Source organism: Cnephaeus nilssonii (genome assembly GCF_951640355.1).
Source record: "Cnephaeus nilssonii genome assembly, chromosome: 17".
Classification (NCBI taxonomy): Eukaryota; Metazoa; Chordata; class Mammalia; order Chiroptera; family Vespertilionidae; genus Cnephaeus; species Cnephaeus nilssonii.
In genome coordinates this window covers 17,372,141-17,386,225 of record NC_137088.1, presented here as the reverse complement: position 1 = coordinate 17,386,225, position 14,085 = coordinate 17,372,141, and the positions used below count along the sequence as shown (strand labels likewise).

At 44.6% G+C, this 14,085-nt stretch overlaps 2 protein-coding genes across 3 annotated transcripts in view; one reads left to right on the top strand and one right to left on the bottom strand.

The window, feature by feature from the left end:
* Positions 1-1,040, bottom strand: part of NGLY1 (N-glycanase 1) — a 43,237-nt gene extending 42,197 nt beyond the window's left edge. The window contains exon 1 of one of the 2 annotated variants that reach the window (XM_079794446.1): positions 872-1,040. In XM_079794446.1, the coding sequence (XP_079650572.1) occupies positions 872-1,002 (131 nt within the window). In that variant the 5' untranslated portion in view covers positions 1,003-1,040. The remainder of the gene's footprint in view (positions 1-871) is intronic. The other variant, XM_079794445.1, reaches the window with a different exon arrangement.
* Positions 1,041-6,788: 5,748 nt separating this feature from the next.
* Positions 6,789-10,889, top strand: OXSM (3-oxoacyl-ACP synthase, mitochondrial). The gene is made up of 3 exons (XM_079794614.1): positions 6,789-7,632; positions 8,410-9,523; positions 10,042-10,889. Exons 2-3 carry the CDS (start codon positions 8,541-8,543, stop codon positions 10,442-10,444), a joined length of 1,386 nt encoding a protein of 461 aa, XP_079650740.1. The 5' UTR covers positions 6,789-7,632; positions 8,410-8,540; the 3' UTR covers positions 10,445-10,889.
* Positions 10,890-14,085: the final 3,196 nt, after the last annotated feature.

Here is a 14,085-nt window from a genome sequence, read left to right as displayed (position 1 = left end):
GCTGGTTCCACTTCCCTCCCCTGCCCACCAGGTCCCTGCTGAGGACACAGCATCTGGTCCAAGAGCTGAGGTGCTCATGATTCCAAATGAGGAATCAAACTTGCCTCCCAATCCCCCAAATCTGCAAGGTCCCTTGGAGATCGAGAACTGTGTGCTTTCGCTCACAGGAGAATGAAACATGTTACTCTTATCCAGGGTGGTTATCTTCACCAATTGGTATTTAAAGTCATTGTGAAAGTGGAATCCAGATGTTAACATGAAAATGGTAACTTTAGAATAATGTGGCTAATAAGGGTTCACTCAACAAAACTGGGCAGAAAAAAAAAACACACACCATAGAAGGGTTTAAAAAAAAACCACTAATTCAGTATTGTGCTTAATATAATCACAAAATGTTAGGAGGAAAACATTTTGTCAGCGGACTAACGTGCGATAAGCATTTGGAAATGGAAGGAATCCGGCTCGGTCAGAATCCAGGCAGTGGGAAGGCAAGGCTGTTGGGTTTCTGTCCCGTCATGTGAAACCGCTCCAGCAGCGGATCCCAGGCAGGTGTCTGGGGGCCCGCCTTCCCCGACTCGCTCGCCCTGCCCTAGCCGCGGGCCCTCCAGCTCACCCCGAGCACCCCGACATCTCGTGCCGAGTTACCAGTGCAAAGAAACTTCCTCTTCCCGGGCGGGGGTGGGGCCTGGCCGGATCTCCAGGCCCCTGCTCCCCGGGCTGCGACACGGAGCCGCCGGAGCCAGACCCCCGGCCCGCCTTGGCCTCGCCGCCCTCCGGGGCCGGGGCGGGCGCCCCCAAACCCAGGCCGAGCAGGCGCCGCGCCCCTCCCGTCCCCGCAGCCCTGTCAGACCCCGCCGCCGCCGCCGGCAACCTGAGGATGTTGTCCGCGTAGGTGAGCAACAGCTTGGAGGCCTCCAGAAAGGTCTCCGGGGTGTTCTGGCAGAGCTCGGCCACGGCCGGGGACGCGGAGGCCGAGGAGCTGCCCAGCGCCGCCGCCGCCATGCTTGAGCGCCCGGCGTCACCGCCCCCTGCGCGCCGCGTCCCGCACTGAGCACGCGCCTAGCGGAGCGCGCGGCCGCCCCTGCGGCGGGGAGGGCGGGGGGCTGCAGGCGGGAGGTGGGGGCGCGAGGGCTGATGGGAGGGGCGGAGGACTCGCCTGGATGGGGAGGGCGAGGGCCTGATGGGAGGGACAGGGGGGTCGCCTGGAAGGGGAGGGGGAGGGCGAGGGCCTGATGGGAGGGACAGGGGGGGTCGCCTGGAAGGGGAGGGGGAGGGCGAGGGCCTGATGGGAGGGGTGGGGGGTCGTCTGGAGGGGGAGGGGAAGGCCGAGGGCCTGATGGGAGGGACAGGGGGGTCGCCTGGATGGGGGAGGGCGAGGGCCTGATGGGAGGGACGGGGGGGGGGGGTCGCCTGGAAGGGGAGGGGGAGGGCGAGGGCCTGATGGGAGGGGTGGGGGGTCGTCTGGAGGGGGAGGGGAAGGCCGAGGGCCTGATGGGAGGGACAGGGGGGTCGCCTGGAAGGGGAGGGGGAGGGCGAGGGCCTGATGGGAGGGACAGGGGGGTCGCCTGGAAGGGGAGGGGGAGGGCGAGGGCCTGATGGGAGGGGTGGGGGGTCGCCTGGATGGGGAGGGCGAGGGCCTGATGGGAGGGGTGGGGGGTCGTCTGGAGGGGGAGGGGAAGGCCGAGGGCCTGATGGGAGGGACAGGGGCGTCGCCTGGAGGGGGAGGGCGAGGGCCTGATGGGAGGGGAGGGGGGTCGCCTGGAGGGGGAGGAGGAGGGTTTGATGGGAGGGGCGGGGGGGTCGCCTGGAAGGGGAGGGCGAGGGCTTGATGGGAGGGGTGGGGGGGTCGCCTGGAAGGGGAGGGGGAGGGCGAGGGCCTGATGGGAGGGGCGAGTCTTGGTCGGGAACGGGCCAGGGGTTTGACCTGTGATGGGGAAGCCAAGGCCAGATGGGAGGGTGGCGGGATCGGTGGGCAAGGAGGGGGCTCTTCTGTAGAGACTGGGGGTTCCGCCTAGAGGGGCGGGTCTTGGTCGGGAGGGGCAGGGGACCGGGGCTTGACTGGGAGGGAGACTAGGGGATCTCGGGCGCCTGATGGGAGGGGCAGGGTGCTTGGCTTGGTGGGATGGGGGATGTTCCCAGGGGGTCCGGGGTTTTGACCAGGAGGGCAGGGGCCTGGTTGTCGACCAGAAAGGGTGGGGGACGGGGACTTTGGAGGACCGACAAGGGTGCCTGGTGGTGCTCAACTTAAATCGATCCAACCAGGAAGTGGGGAAACGCCCTATACCTCCAGCCACCGCTTTCCCCAAAATAAAAGTCTTACAGCTTCCTTCTCAAAGATTGTCCGGCCTTCCTGGACAGATGCGGTGAGACACCAGGGGAAGGAGCAACAAAGGTTCAAAAACAACCCAGTAGCTTTAAAACTCGGCTGGGTTTCTGGTATAGCAGTTATTTCTAGAATTAGATGAATGACTGAAAATGTCATACCTAAGTCCCAGCGCAAATAATATGATGGCTTTTTAAAGATGTGCTTTTCAGACCTCAGGTTGCAATATAGTGTTTTGTAGGCTCAATTTACCTTCTGGTGTGACCAGCATAAAACACACACAATAAGGACACAATAGAATAGAAACGGGGAGAGGAAAGACAATAAAAATATACATCTCATATAGTAAGGGTATTATTTTGTGACTTTGTTTTGCAGGTTGGTCATGTGATCTAGATCCATTATTCCTTTTAGAAGATGAATCCTAACTTCTATAATCCATTCTCTCTCTGCCTTACTAATGCTCTTAAAAATGTTTTTCCTTCTTTGCAGAAATTCCTTTCCTAACCTCAACAAATATTTGTCTTGACCTTATGTTTTTAAGAGCAGCTACTTGCCTAAGTAACTTCTTTAAATGTTTTAAATACTTATCTTTTGTTTGCTTTTAAAATTTTAAAATTTCTTCCAGTATCTATGAGCAAGGCCCAGGCTATGCCATCTACTTCAATTACCCTTCATCTGCCAGATATTTGTGAGAAGTTTTTAATACGTGTTTTGGACCAGCTTCCAACAATAGTGTGTTTAACTGGTAGTATCTTGCTAGCTGCTATAACTAAAATTTTCAGTGATTTAACACAAGAGAAATGTCTTGCTCACATAACTGTTTAATAATACAGGTGTCATTAGCCGGGGGTAGGCGGGGGGGGTCCATATAATGATTCAGGGACCCAGGCTCCTTCCATCCCATAGAATGGATGTCAACAAATATATTTTGTAAAGGGCCAGATAGTCAGTCAATGTTTAAGGCTTTGTGGCCATAGTCTCTGTTTCAACTATTTCACTCTGTCCTTGCAGTTGTAGTTCCATAGACGTTACTTTAAAATGTATGGGCTTGGCTGTTTCCAATGAAACTCTATTTACACAAACAGGTAGCTTGCCGGATTTGACCTGTCGTTTGCTAACTTCTGCCATAGATTTACAGAGACTTCTGCATTTAGTTAATGGTTGGGCAGAAAAAAGGCCTACCTGCTTAACCACATGGGCTCAGAAATGACACACAGCTTTTGTCTAGCATGTTGTTGGCAAAAATGAAGCCCCATCTAGATAAAAGGAGGGCAGGCTGGGAAATGTAGTCCCTGTCTGGACAGGTACTGCCCAGCACTCTATAATAAAGATGGAAGTTTGAGAGACTGGGTTATAACTAGCTGTTTCTACCACAAATTATATTCCTCTTAATTTTTCTTAAGAAAAGTTGTATAATAATTGTATAAGGTTATTAAATACTATATAGTATTTGATTTTTTTTTTTTAAAAAAGGACAACACTTTTTAACAAATCTTAGGAGGAAACCCAGTATATACAAAACACCAAAGTGGTGTGCTCTGGAATTGAAGGAGTGTGGTGTGTGTGTGTTGTATGTGAGGGACAGAATGCCATCACTTTAGCAATCCCTTTGACAGAGATAATGGCTGTACAGTACTTTTGTGGGGAACATACAACCACAGTGTGAAAACCAATGCCATAGACTTAATACAGTGATAACAACATACAGTCCACAAAATCATAGAAATGATCATTTCAAGGATAATTAAGTAATTTATTGTTTATTTTAAATCACCTGAAATTTGAATCCTTTAAATTACTCTTTACCAATACTTCTGTTAAAATTCTTGAGTAATTACAGTTTCTCTTGGACACCACCATTTAGAAAGGTATTAAGGTAATTTATTACAAGGTTCTTTGACTCATTCTTTTTCCCTGTCTGCTTCTTCCACTTAAGTCAAGTGGAAAATATCTTGATTTTTTTAGTTTCCTTTAGAACTAAAATTGAAAATTTGAAGCTACCCTTAATCTCTTTATACCCACCATTGCTTCAAACAACTAAAGGATGTTCTCATATTAATTCAGCTTTGATCTTCCATTCTTTTACTTGGCTTTCTTTTCCTCAGAAATAATGAATTTTTTTCCGGATTCTAGCTTTAAAGCACCATCTTTAGAATTGACACATGGTGGCACTATTCTTAAATGGAATAGAAAAAAAAAAAAAAAAAAAGAAAACACCCCAAAACCCACACTATTACATTTTCCCCATGATTGGTTTTGTCATAAAAAAGAAAATGCTGAACTCAATAAAGACCATCAGCAAGAGAGGAGTTGAAGGCTTTCAGGAATTGGCATGTATGAAGTGGCTTTGTTCAAGACAAAAAGGAGTAACAGAGACCCTGGTGAAGGGAGTAAGTTCACTGCATCTTTCCTAGAGAAATTTAGATTCAGTAACGGATTGCAGTACAAATTAGACCAGAACTGCCAGTCTATCATCTCTGACCTACAGGCTGTAATCCAGAATCTTCAGCAAGACACCTGAGACTTTTTGATTGGCCCCTCCTTTACTTCTCCTTTACTGTACGGTTGTTTTGTCCATATCTCAAATCCAGTATTGGCCAAATTGAACTACAGATAACCATGGCAGATAACCATGTCTCCAGGCCTTAGTTCTACTCCACCTATCAGGATGCTATTTCCCACACAATTTACTAGTCAAACATTTACTCGTCTTCAAGATGCAGCTCAAGGATGACTTTTTTGAAGCCTTTCCTGAACTTGGGAGGTAGCATTGATGCACTTGTCCCCTTTGTGTTATTATAATAATTCCATTCTTCTATGATAGCACCTGTTTCAGTAGTTTGCACATCTGCTTCTATGACTGTCTCCTTCTTGACTATAAACTTCTCGAAAGTAAGAACATGTCCTGCTCATTTTTGTATGCCAGTTTCTAGCACAAGTAGGAGGAAAATGAACATTGAAGATAAAGTACAAAGATGAAAAAAGAAAAGCTAAAGTAAACCCAAAAATAGTGAGATCAGTTTTGCTGGATGGAAATCTATTTAATAGATAATGGGACCTATATGGAAAGATAGTTTGAATTACGATTACAAAATGTTTAAGTAAACCTAAGAAGTCTGAACCCGGGGACGATGGCAAGTGGAGCACTTTTGAAGATTTTGATGTAAGAAAACACCATGGTGTTATATAGTGAGGAATATAGTACTAAATCCTATGTAGCTATTAAAATATCATAAACTTTCCCCCCCCTATCCAAACGAAAGGAGATCAGAGGTAGAATTAAAAATGAAATGACTTTTTGTGTTTTTTTCTTTTTTGTGTGTATGTGGGTTTTACTCTCCCCCCCCCCAAAGGATATTAATTGATTTGTCACTTCTTATCCAAGATAATTTTGTGATATTATAAAAATAAATAAGAGCACATTAAAACTATGTTTCATATGACTTTGGCTTTAAAGAAAATATTGAAGGTCTTTTCACAATGACTTTAAAATATACTACAATGAAAAGAGAGGAAGTTTGGATACTTATTATCATCAAGTTTTAAGTTATTTTATAACTACTCTTACAGTAACTGCATTGTCATTGAATAGAGTGACTAAGAAGTGACTGAAGGGGCATTGGATCAAGTATGACTTAAGGCCATGCTGGGTTTCAGTGAACAATACTCTAGTTGGAAGCAATCACTTCAAGAGACATTGCCCAACCCTGGCTGGGTGGCTCAGTTAGTTGGAGCATGGTCCCATTCACTAAATGGTTTTGGGTTTGATTCCAGGTCAGGGCATATACCTAGGTTTTGGGTTCAATCCCTGGTCTGGGCACGTACGTGGGGCAACCAATCGATATTTCTCTCTGTCTTCTCTCTAAAATCAATAAAACCATATCCTTAGGTGAACATTATAAAAAGAAACTGCCCAGAAGAAAGCAAAATTGTTGGGAGGTTCAGATGTGGATTATATAGTTCAATCCTTTATCTAAAGAGGATTAAAGCTCACACCTGTGAGGGCATGTGAGCAATAGAGATGGTTATCTAAATGCTACTTTGATGATTTCTTCCCTTTTAAAATATTTTCAAATTATATTTTCTTTTTTTTCTTTTTTTTTTAAATATATTTTATTGATTTTCCACAGAGAGGAAGGGAGAGGGATAGAGAGCTAGAAACATTGATGAAAGAGAAACATTGATCAGCTGCCTCCTGCACACCTCCCACTGGGGATGTGCCCTCAACCAATGTACATGCCCTTGACCGGAATCGAACCTGGGACCTTTCAGTCCACAGGCCGACGCTCTATCCACTGAGCCAAACCGGTTTCGGCTCAAATTATATTTTCTATTCACAGATTCATAGCCAGCTCTGAGCAAATAAAGATATTGCATTTTCCAGACACTTAGAAATAAACTTATACATTCTTCTGTTGTCTCTGTTGTTTTTTTTTTGTCAGATATTGGGTGTTATATTTTGAGCACTGCTCTAGATCCAGCAACAGTTTTTCCCCAAACATAAAAATAACTGCATTATAGCAACAGCATGATTTATTGTGGAAAACATAGTAAAAAAGGCTAAACAAAAATAAAAGGAGGGGGAATAATATCACAATCATTGTACATCCTTGCATATCTTTAAAAAACTTGAAAAAAAAGGGTATACACTTTTTTGTAACTTGTATCTCCTAACATAGTTTTAGTGTCTTTCCGTGTTAATATTCATTTATAAAATTATTTCAAATAGCGGCACAGCACTTAGATGTACCTACAAAATACACAACCAATTTCCTAGTACTGGGCATTTTGGTTAGTTTTACTTTACTGTTATAAGTAACTCTGGGAGGCACATTAATACCTTTAAGGCTACAGTAATTTCCTTCTTCTCTAGGATTCCAGTAGAGTATGAGGGTGTTTCATCTCCAACAGGGGATTATGTGAGCATTATCATTACAAAGATAACAGAGAAAATCCCGTTGTGACGGCCAGAATCAAGTTAGAGGCGCGTTCTAGATTTACTTCCAATCCCTGAGCTTGTAGGAGAGGAGATTCTGCAAGGGCCCCAGACACCGGCGCCTCCCACAGTCTGACCTCCGCCAAGGTGACGCGGGGGAAGGACGCCCGCAGGAGCGGGACTTGGACAAAGGCATGCATCTTCTCGCGCATGCGCGGGTTTACGTGAACGCGCGTGCGCCGGCTTACGTGAACGCGCGTGCGCCGGTTTACGTGAACGCGCGTGCGCGGATTTACGTGAACGCGCGTGCGCACGCGCGCATTGTCGCCCAGGACGTCGGCTGCGCGAGTCGCCAGAAGACTAGTGGAAGGTATTGGCTGCTGGGTTGTCCTGTTATTTCTTCCGTCCCCCACCAAATCGGGTCGGGATTTGCTCGTGAGAGGGGAGTCTAGTTACTTCTTTTCCTCTCTCCTGCTTTCTTCGGGTGTGTGCGGTGCTTGGGACGCGGTGTGGAGGATTGGCTACACCCCTTTACTCCCCGCCCATGGCCTTCGCAGTCCCAGAAACTCTGGTTATCTCCACGTTTTGAAGATCAATAAAGTCCACTTACTCCCACCTCAAAGAATAGGTCCTGAAATGTGTTTAGTGCCACTGACACCAGAAATGCTATTTAGAATAAGGCTAGGTAATCCTGAAAAATGTATGCTTCCTGCAGCCCATATCAGGCTCAGAGTACCTTCATATTTTTCAGTGTGTGACTCTACTTAGGAGGATTGAATGAATCATCACTTTACCTCTTTGTCTTGTAATCTCTGGGGATACTTACCAAAAAGAAAGTTAAGTAAAAACAGGTGGTCTGGTGATCGGTATAAATTAAAATGATGTAGCCCTAGCCGGCTTGGCTCTGGATAGAGCGTCCACCAGCGGATTGAAGGGTCCCAGGGTCCCAGGTTCATTCCCGCCAAGGGCACATGCCTGGGCTGTGGGCTCGATCCCCAGTAGGGGGCGTGCAGGAGGCAGCCCATCAATGATTCTCATCATTGATGTTTCTCTCCTCCCTTCCTCTCTGAAATTTTAAAGAAATATATTCAAAAATTTTTTAAAAATTAAAATGATGTAATATTATTTTCCCTGTGCTCATTAACAGCTCACACTAAGCACCTGAAGGAACACCTTGGATATTGTTTCTTTGGCCTTTAAGCTATTGAAACAATAGTGCCTTCTGGGCCTGTTCTGCTCTGTTACTGGAGAGTGTTTCTGATCATCTGAATCTCAACCATGTTTTCAAACTGCTTGCAGAATATCATAAAAATCACAGACGCTCACCTTCTACATTCAGGATTATGCCACCGATTAATAAGAAATAAAAGGAGGTTTTTTGGAACTGTGCCAACATCCAGATTGCACAGGCGGGTTGTCATTACAGGTATTGGTTTAGTGACTCCTCTTGGTGTTGGAACTCAACTGGTATGGGACCGTCTGATCCGAGGAGAGAGTGGGATTATTTCACTGGTTGGTGAAGAATATAAGAGTATCCCTTGCAGTGTTGCTGCTTTTGTGCCAAGAGGTTGTGATGAAGGTCAGTTCAATGAACAAAACTTTGTGTCCAAATCAGATATCAAGTCCATGTCTTCCCCCACTATTATGGCCATTGGGGCTGCGGAGTTAGCCATGAAAGACTCTGGCTGGCATCCTCAGTCAGAAGCTGATCAAGTGGCTACGGGTGTTGCAATTGGCATGGGAATGGTTCCTCTTGAAGTTGTTTCTGAAACGGCTTTGATGTTTCAGACCAAAGGTTACAATAAAGTCAGCCCATTCTTTGTCCCTAAGATTCTGGTCAACATGGCAGCAGGCCAGGTCAGCATTCGCTATAAACTCAGGGGCCCCAATCATGCAGTATCTACAGCCTGTACCACAGGAGCTCATGCTGTGGGAGACTCTTTCAGATTTATAGCCCATGGTGATGCTGATGTGATGGTGGCTGGAGGTACAGATTCCTGCATTAGCCCTTTATCTCTTGCTGGCTTTGCCAGAGCCCGTGCTCTGAGCACAAACCCTGATCCTAAGTTGGCATGTCGACCATTTCATCCGAAGAGAGATGGTTTTGTAATGGGAGAAGGTGCAGCTGTGCTGGTGCTGGAAGAACATGAACATGCTGTTCAAAGAGGAGCCCGAATCTATGCAGAAATTTTGGGCTATGGACTCTCAGGAGATGCTGGTCACATTACTGCGCCCGACTCTGAAGGAGAAGGTGCTTTAAGGTAAAGACTGTTTTTCTTTTCATTCAAAATATTTATTCAAGTAAGACATTTTATTGGAGTGTTAAGTGAGGGGAAATTGTACTGTCTGGCCTTAGTGTATGGTCTCTCTGTTGTTTCATTTAGACTAAACAAAGTGTTTTTTGCTTTAACATGTTTCAAGTATTTGAAAATATTTGAAAATCCTTACAAAAATTGGAATCAATGTGTTGTTTTTTTCCTCAAGGGAAAAAGTAATTTCAGATAAATGAAAATATATTTTGTTAGAGATTATATAATTGATAGGCTTATATGTTTATTTCTTGGTGATGAATCAGTCCTAGGTACTGGGGGTGACTCATTATTCCCAAGCAGATGGCATGCTAACTCACATGTTAATCTAACATGGGGTTCTGTTATTAGACAAGGAATTATTTTCATTCAGTGTACTTGGATATTTCTTTCATTTAAGCCATATAGATAATGAATCGCATGTTAAAATTAAACTTAGTTCTGATAAATTTCTTGTGTTATTTTACTAGATGTATGGTTGCTGCTGTAAAGGATGCAAATGTACAGCCCGAAGAGATATCCTATGTCAATGCACATGCTACTTCCACACCCCTAGGAGATGCTGCTGAAAACAAAGCTATCAAACATCTTTTCAAAGACCATGCACATGCCCTCGCCGTTTCCTCAACTAAAGGAGCCACGGGACATCTGCTGGGAGCTGCAGGGGCGGTTGAGGCAGCATTTACTGCTTTGGCTTGTTATTATCAACAACTACCACCTACTTTAAACCTGGATTATACAGAACCAGAATTTGATCTCAATTATGTTCCATTGAAGGCACAGGAATGGAAAACTGAGAAAAGACGTATTGGACTCACCAATTCCTTTGGTTTTGGTGGTACTAATGCAACACTTTGCATTGCTGGCATGTAGGACAGACAAATCATTTGTGATTAAACATTGATTTTTAATGTTATAAACAAACTTTATGAAGTGGAGAAATACTATGTTTCTATAAATGCATATACTTTTATAACTGTGTCAGGGTTTCTCAGTTTTGCCACTACTGATATTTGAGGCTGGATAATTCTTTGTTGGGGAGAGGGGAGTTGTCCTTTACATTGTAGGATGCTATTACAATCTACCCACTAGATTGTAATAGCAGCCCCTTCCCCAGTTGTGACAACCAAAGATGTCTCTAGACATTGCCAAATGTGTCCTGAGGGGCAAAACAATCCCCATGTGCAAAGGACTGATCTAAGTTTTTCTAATACTTTAGATCAAACAACTCTTCATGATATTTCACTTGCTCTTGTCTCTTTCCAAAACATTTGGTGAGTAGCTGCTCTATGCTAGGTAAGGTTGCTGCACGCTACAACTCCAGACACACCATTTCCATGTAATATATAGGAAAGGAATCTATACTAATAAAAGGGTAATATGCTAATTAGACTGGGTGACTGGACATCCTCTGGACGCCTGACTTCTTTCGAGATGGGACGACCAGGCCAGCAGGGGGGCAGATGGGGGGTGACCAGGCAGGCCAGCAGGGGGGCAGTTGTGGGGTGGCCAGGTCGGCAGGGGGGCAGTTGTCGGGGGACCAGGCTGGCAGGGGGGCAGTTAGGGGGCGATCAGGCAAGCAGGCAGGCGAGCTGTTAGGAGCCAGTGGTCCCGGATTATGAGAGGGATGTCCGACTGCTGGCTATCCCCGCAGGGGTCCCTGATTGGAGAGGTTGCAGGCCAGGCTAAGGGACCCCTCCCCCCCATGCACAAATTTCACACACTGGGCCTCTAGTACATATATAATGAAATTTGTATGATTGATCAACATTCTTTGAATATAGCAGTCAGCTAGCAATGATCTATTTACTCTTTACCTATCTAGCTCCCTTCATATTATCTATACTGAAATTCTGAAAGAAGGAAGTGAAATTGGTTTGGCATTTCTTATTCCTTTTGTATTGAGGGCGGTTGTGGGAGCCCCTTTCACATCCCGTGTGTTTCAGGGTTCCCGTTCAGGTCCGGTTTCTGGAGAAGGCCGCAATCAAAATGAAAAGAGACTGGAAAAGAGTTAATTTGGGTAAATGGGGGGCCAGGCGGGAGTCCACCTCTAGGGGGAGGACTACCGATAGGCTCTGGCCTTGCTATCCCTTTTATTGAGACTTTGGGATACACCCATTACCCTTAAGCAGGTTTGAGATACACCCATAGCCCTTAGGCAGGTAATAAGCTGATTATCATATCAGTAAGGATTTACATGATGGGGAAGTTGCCTCAGTTACCATTGTCTCAATTAGATAGGGAGTGGTTGGCTCTGACCTTTCAGAGCTTCAAGGTTGACCAGCCTTTTATATCTTTTCTATTAGTGAGACAATGGTCAGTTTCCGGCAGGTGGTACCTAGTGATTCATGGACATAAGGGTTCTTAGGAAGTAGAACAGAACTTGGTGATATAAGCCACGCCACCTTATTCCACCTGCAGCTATAATAGAAAATTTTTGTGTTTACTTCCAACATTTCACCCCAAGTGCTGGTGGTACTTCTACTTTTCCACCTTGAGGCTTTCTCTAAAGCCAGCAGATCTCATTCATCTCCATTGGCTGGAAGTGTTGGGATGGGAAAGGGTGCAAATTCCCTAGAGGCTCAACCAGCTTCTGAAGAATGAGAGTTGGTGGATAAATGTCTCAATTCTCAGCTGCAACTTCTCAGCTCTGCCCTGGTAGTGCAAAGGCAGCCACAGGCCCTATGCAAAAGAATGGGCGTGGCAGGATTTTGCTTGCAGGGAGGGGAGGAGCACATTTGGCCAATGGGCTGTAGTTTGAAAACTGTTCTAACCAAGGAAGCACATTGAAAGGTTTAGCTAGCTAATTTTCTGTGTCAGTGGGGTATCCAGAAATTTTGCCATATAAGATTGGAAAACTGGATTTCAGTACTGGAATAATAATCTATATAATAAAGAGCTAATATGCTAATTAGACCGAACAGCAGAACAACCGTCTGGATGACCTTCCAGAAGAAGCCGGGCCTGCGAGGGCTGGCTGAGGTAGCCAGGGCTGCGAGGGCTGAGCCCCTTGCACGAATTTTGTGCACTGGCTTATAGTAATTATAATAACAATCCTTAATGTTTGTAGTGTACCTACATTCCAGGCATTGTTGCAATTACATTTCTTATTATCTTTTATTTCTCACAACAACTGTAATTTAGTAATAATGGTATCCAATTTTATGGATAGGGTATTTGAAATTTAATGAAATTAAAAAGCTAGTCCAAAGTTACACAGTCAAACAGTGGCAGACAAAGACTCAAGAGTGTCCTGTGATTCCAGAGAGCAGGCTCTTAACCTCCTAAACATGCCAGCTACTCAAGAGTAAGGATTGAGGCTCCCTACCAAGGGAGATCCTCTGGGGAGGAGCAGAGCTAACTCATTTCTGAGTTGGGAGAAGGAATGCATCTCCTTGCACCTCTCCTTTTGTTTGAAAAAGAATAAAGATGTAACTTGTTTTGTTTATTCAGGTACTGACATATTATATTAGAATGTATAAAGTCTGATAACCAAACCCCAACTTGAAAATCAAAATGATCCTTCTCTAAGTATAAATAATGTACTCTTTCCAGGCTTACTATCCGTACCTTTATGTAATTTAAAAAATTCATCATACTGTCTTAAAGAAAGGACCTATTAATTTATAGGTAAAAACACTGATGGTATATTTTTCATTTACCATCAGATGGTATGTGATACATGCTCATTTTAAACAATTAAGGCAGTGCAGAAGAATAGAAGTCACCTATTCTCCACTCCCCTTACACTGGCTAATAACATTTTATAACCTCAAAGTAACTGAAATGTGTATTGCCATTTTGATCTGGCCTAACTTTAGCAACTAACACATGAGACTTTCCTTTATTGTTTCACTGGTTAATTACACCCAGACAAACCCTATTCAAGATGGCCTGGTGGCAAATAACCCACCTGAAGATCTCCTGGTTTTCCAGAGTGATTTGGTGGAAAGAATGGGAAATTTGGACTCAATAGACCTCGATTTAAGTCACACTCACCGGGCCTCAGTTTTCTCACCTGTAAATGGAGTCAGTAGCACTACGTATGCAAAAAACAGTTTTGAGCCTCAAGGTTGATCAATACACTAAGTGTAATTCTCTGTATAGAGTGGCTATTATGTTAAGAGATGAGTGTGGTCTTTTCTATATTAATAAGTTATCTAGGAGCTTGGTTGCTAAATCTGGAAAAACTTGATCAGTTTAGGATTTTATTGTTTTTATATCTCTATATTGATGTATTATGACTATTATTAATATTAATATTATGTCATCCTTGTAACCTGTTATTAAATGGTAAAAAGATTTGCCAAGGTAGAAGCATTAGACTTTAGAAATTTCCCCTAAAATAAGTGGTGTGAAGCATAGAAACGTTAACAAAGAAGCTTATGAAATGAAAGAGATGAAAGGTTAGAAAGCTGCCTCTCTTGGCTGACTCAGGCCCACCCCTTCCCAGCAGCAGGGACTGGGGGGTGGAAGGGATTAGATGACCTCTCAAGGTTCCTTGTAGTCTGTGG

Excerpts from the sequence above, each read along its gene's own strand:
- OXSM (XM_079794614.1), top strand. The coding sequence starts at position 8,541 with ATGTTTTCAAACTGCTTGCAGAATATCATAAAAATCACAGACGCTCAC. Across the intron at positions 9,524-10,041 it reads GAAGGAGAAGGTGCTTTAAG|ATGTATGGTTGCTGCTGTAA; the intron begins GTAAAGACTGTT and ends TTATTTTACTAG.